The sequence below is a fragment of the Poecilia formosa genome, unplaced genomic scaffold (genome assembly GCF_000485575.1).
Source record: "Poecilia formosa unplaced genomic scaffold, Poecilia_formosa-5.1.2 Scaffold822, whole genome shotgun sequence".
In the NCBI taxonomy this organism is placed as follows: Eukaryota; Metazoa; Chordata; class Actinopteri; order Cyprinodontiformes; family Poeciliidae; genus Poecilia; species Poecilia formosa.
The window spans coordinates 50548-56066 of NW_006800761.1; the positions used below are offsets into that span (position 1 = coordinate 50548).

General features: G+C 35.5%; 1 protein-coding gene across 3 annotated transcripts in view; it reads left to right on the forward strand.

The window, feature by feature from the left end:
- The first annotated feature begins 3731 nt into the window (after positions 1 to 3731).
- Positions 3732 to 5519, forward strand: part of trmt10a (tRNA methyltransferase 10A) — a 15178-nt gene continuing 13390 nt past the window's right edge. For all 3 annotated transcript variants that reach the window (XM_016666862.1, XM_007543428.2, XM_007543429.2), the window contains exon 1: positions 3732 to 4102. In XM_016666862.1, the coding sequence (XP_016522348.1) occupies positions 3942 to 4102 (161 nt within the window). In that variant the 5' untranslated portion in view covers positions 3732 to 3941. The remainder of the gene's footprint in view (positions 4103 to 5519) is intronic.

Here is a 5519-nt window from a genome sequence, read left to right on the forward strand (position 1 = left end):
AGCCTGTCATGCAGTTAACTGATTTCTTCCTTATTCCCCAGGTTTGCTGGGGATTCACAAACAGATAAAGTTAAAACAATTATTTCATATTTAATGTTTTACCAACCTGCATCTGGCCAGAGTTCCTGTCACACAACTGGATGGTTATTTTATAATAACTACTAAACACTTATTAACAAACTTATGTTTCTTTTGTTATCATAATCAAGTATACTCTAATAAGATACCAGCATAGAAAGAGAAACAACATTTTTGTAGGAATGTCTTTATTAGAATAACAACAACAACAACAAAAAAACGACAGTGACTTGCTGAAATCAGGCTGCGGTTAGCGGGGAAAAACACGTTCCAACCGCCCGTTAAACTGGCAGCTCCTCCGGTCTGTTAGCAGAGCTATGCTACTCCGAAAAACTCCGGAGCAAATATTATAGTATGAATATTCTGGATGAACTGAGTGGATAGATGAAGCTACAAAGTCTACTTTCTCGCCTAAAAACAAATTTAAATGAGTTTTTGTGGTAATTAATGGTGGTAAAAATGCAATACATTTCTGTACTGACCTGTATTTACCGCTGCCGGTGGCGCATTGCATTGTGGGATATCTTGCTGCCTCAAGTCCGCAGAAGGATGCATTGATGCATCCTTGATAAAATGGGCGGAGCAAGAGGACGCGAGAACACAAGTACAGACACGGCCTAGGTCTATGTGTAGAGCTTTTGCTCCTTCACGTCACTTCCTTCGGGGGGAAGGGGGGGGGGAGGGGTTGTCTTCGCATCCGCCTGAATAAAATGTAGTTGCGACCCTGCGGTGATTTATTTATGTTTTACTGAAAATGTTTTTTGTTTTTTTTTGTTCATTACTTTGTAGTAAAACACTAATTTTTTATGTAATTACTATTATTTTCCTTTGTTAGCTATGCTTCAAAAAGTTCTTTTTTTACTGCAATATTTTGTTTGACAATTTTTTTTTATTCATAAACAAAGAATGCTGAGATCATCTCCAGTTTTAATTTTTTTTTATCTGAATTCCAGTTATATTTGAAATCTCTGAAATGTATTGGATCATTTGAATACCCGACTGAATTATTAATGGAATTGGCCATTGTTTCATTATTTTCATTATTATTATTGTTGTTGTTGTAATAATAATAATAATAATAATATGTTATTATTATTTTTGTTTTCAACAATCTTTGTATTTCCATTTTGAAATATGCCTCTATTATGCCTTCTACAGAGTTGCACTGTTGTATTTGCCTTTCTTGTTTGTACTTACCTTGTTTAAATAAAGTTTGATAAAAAAGTTGTTTTTCTTGCAAAATACAAAAAAAAAAAAANTTTACAATGATTAATAACAGCTATCTAACACTTAAATGCTATTATTAAACTTACCTTTTATTATATCCTTAAGATTAAGAGAATGCGGGAATTTTTTGGCTTGGTTCCCAAGGCAAAATCATACCGGAAGTAAAGATACCCAGTTTTGAGTTATGGCGGCCATTGTCTGACGTCACTGTGAAAAGGGTCTATTGAGAAACGGCCAAGAACGGCCTAGGTCTATGTGTAGAGCTTTTGCTCCTCACGTCATTTCCTTCGGAGGGAAGGGGGGGAGGGGTTGTCTTCGCATCCGCCTGAATAAAATGTAGTTGCGACCCTGCGGTGATTTATTTATGTTTTACTGAAAATGTTTTTTTTTTTGTTCATTACTTTGTAGTAAAACACTAAATTTTTATGTAATTACTATTATTTTCCTTTGTTAGCTATACTTCAAAAAGTTCTTTTTTTACTCTAATATTTTGTTTGACAATTTTTTTTATTCATAAACAAAGAATGATGTCCAGTTTTTCTTTTTTAATCTGAATTCCAGTTATATTTGAAATCTCTGAAATGTATTGGATCATTTGAATACCTGACTGAATTATTAATGGAATTGGCCATTGTTTCATTATTTTCATTATTATTGTTGTTGTTGTTGTTATTATTATTATTCTTTTCAACAGTTTTTGTATTTCCATTTTGAAATATGCCTCTATTATGCCTTCTACAGAGTTGCACTGTTGTATTTGCCTTTTTTGTTTGTACTTACCTTGTTTAAATAAAGTTTGATAAAAAAAGTTGTTTTTCTTGCAAAATACAAAAAAAAAAACCATAAGAAAAAAAAATAATTTTAGTACATGTTATGTGTCAGAGTAGGGCTTAGGAAATAATAATTATACAAATAAATAAATAAATAAATAAATAATTGACCAAAAGGGCACTTTGGGGCAAGGAGCAAAAGGGGCAGGTGTTCAAGCCTCCCTAGTCTCCCCCGCCCTCTGCACGTGCCTGCTGTTGGAAGTGGCTCTTTGCCTCACTTTGCCCTATTTTTTTGTTTCATTCTTTTTTAATTGCCCTCTAGCCTGCAATTTATTCACACATATGTACATTTGTTATTATTGATACTTTAATTAAAGATGAGTTGTACAAGTTTGTAAGTGTGTATCAAACAAATTAGTCTTCAGTGTCACTAAAGCCCTTATACTCAAAAAGTTTGGTGACCCTTGTTCTAGGACTTGGCAGGGGGACTTTTCAGTTTAAATGTCTTTACTCAATGGTGTTGTGATGTATCTGATAAGTCAGATCAGATGCAGTGTCCACTTAGTAACTGTTATACAACAAGGACATAATTTAAATTAAAGTTTCCTTTTTAAGTGGTTTGACTGCTGTGTTCTTTTAAACCTATAGACTTAACAGAAAATTAATGTCATTCAGCTGTGAGGTTGGAGAGAAAGAAGAGAAGATGACAAGGAAGAATCAGAACAGACAGGGGAAGGCAACAGGTTGGTGTAATATTAGGTGGAAGTGAGAGAACAGCTACTTGATCCAAAGCAAAACTTTTTAACATTATTTTTAAAAGCTGTATTAAGATCTGTAATTTTTTACATCTAATATATAATGCTTTTTTGACCATATGACTTAGTGGAGAACACTACAGACAAGGGGTGAAGGAGATAGACATGAGGTCAGTGAAAGAGGAGGGAGGAGGCAAGTGATGCCATCAAGTAGGAATAATTACATTATGGAGGCAAAAAGTACCTAAATAACATGATGGCTTTAATTTAATTACTATATTTATAAGGGCGAGTTGTATGGACGTATTAAACCTGGGGGTGGGGGGTGATTACATGTTCACATGCAAAGTATGCAGTTGGTGCTGCCCCACCACTAGAGTTCATTGCCTCTCTTCTTAGGGGCTGTCTTTTTTGGCTATGCACAGAATATCTTTTTCTCATGGGGCATTCTTTGTAGCTGTTTTTAATGGTGAGAACATTTTTTACAGTAAAACATGTAACGTTTTGGTTGAATAAAGGACCATCGTAAGCCAATCTTACATTTTTATGTAAACCACAACAAAGAAGTCAATTTCTGACATTTCGGGACAAAACATTTGAGCGATTTGACTGAAAACCATTTGAAGTTCCTGATTTTGGACAACTATTTTGAAAGTGAATTACATTTTTCCTTTGTTTAAAAAAATTCGAACGTCCTCGAACGTAACATGTATAGAGTAGATTTTTTTTCACGTTTGTTTTATTTCTCATCTTGAGAAATAACGCAAAGTTAGCATAGTTTTTCGTTGTTTTAAACTCCATGTAGACGTTTCTAATTATTTACGTTTATCAAAATTTTCACACTGGGGTTGTCTAAAATCTAAAGTGGGAATTCTTATGTTCTTGAAGGCGTCAGTCGCTCCTGACTGACGTCACATATGCGCAAATGACATCATGTGTCTGGCAGAGACGTGCGTTGGTTAGGGTGTGCGTTATACTGTTTTTCTCCATTATTGCAGTGATTTAAATTGTTTACAGGACTCTTGAGCGGTCAGTGAATCCATCCAGTTAGCCGTCATTGAGCCGGCCGGCCGGCCACCTCAGCGAGCAGCCATCAGTCACCGGGTCTCAGATGGCGGATGTTAGCGGGGAAGCTGCAGCTACCCCAAAGCAGAGGAGTGAGAGCAGGAGCGACACTGGAGATGTTGTCCCGGGAAACCAGACCCTGTCCAAGAGGCAGAAAAAGAAGCTCCTGAAGCAACAGAAATGGGAGGAAGAGAGAGAGCTGCGAAAGTAAGCGCTATACTGTCACACAGATGGAGAATTTTAAATTAATTCTGGTTAGAGCTGGACCAAACTTAGGCCGACCTGTCAGCTGGACCTTTTCCTTCATTTATGTAACTCATCTTGTTTATTGTTAATGCGTTAGTAATTTAATGAGAAATAGTCGGTCAGTTGAATAATTCAAATTAAATGAATGATGAGAAGTTCTGTTAAACACGTATTCTTTCTTATCTCTACGGCATCGAACATTATTGAGTTATGATGAGGCATTTTTAGGCTGTTAAAATTACATACATTTCATAATGCATTAAAAAAAAATCTGTTTTCATTTGGTTTACACAAAAGCACACATCCTTGTACTTCTGTCCAACTGAGAACTTCCTGACTACCATTCATTTTACTAACAACATTCATGACTAGTATAGACAGGAATACCTTAACCATAACCAGTACCAGTTTATTCCTCATCCTTATGAAAATTTAATTCACACCTTGCATCTTAATCACAACAAAAAACACACACATATCTATATGTACATACAAGACAGTTAAAAGAAAACAACAAACTATGAAAAGCAGGTGCATGTCATTGGATTGACCTAAACAGCTTTTAGTTTAGGGGAGGGGGGCTGGTAAAAACACTCAGTGAAGTAAATTGAAATCAAAGTTTTCTCTTAGTACAAGTTTCAGGACAAAGCAGCAAGGTGAACAGAAGTCTTCTTACCCAATTCAGTCTTAGTACAAAGGACAGAAAGAAGCAGCAAGTTGTTGGGATAGTAGGAATTCACCGATGTGAAAATTTGGGCTGATATTTGATATTGTCAATAAACAAGATTTACCGATTATATGTTAGCATATATATAATTGAAAAAACGACCACCCATATGAGGTAACTTACCTGCTACAGTTAAACTCCCCCAAATCCTGCACTATATCACTATCACATGACCAAACACGTCATGTGAGAGGGCTGACTGACAGACCAGCCAACCGGGTCACGTCTGCACATGTGTGATTAACAATAGTCCCCATAATGTTGCCAACTTAACGACTTTTCTTATGAAAAGTCGCTAATTTTTTGCAGATTTTTGGTGTCTGCAAAAATCAGAATTGACAAGTCAAGCTTTTTAAAGATCAGTGGCTGTCCAGGAAACCTCATTTGGTGCATGTGGATGTAGAAACCTTTTGGACAATATCATTGTGATTAGGCCTGTCACGATAACAAATTTTGCTGAGCGATTAATTGTCTAAAAAATTATTGCGATAAATGATAATATTGTTTCAAGACCTTCTGACACTGATTTAATGGAAATGACGTAATATGCATGCTATTTCCTGCCATAGATATACACTTTATTTTCAAAAGAACACATAACACTGGAACTGATAAACTAAATAAACAAAACAACCAAAAACAAAAATAAAA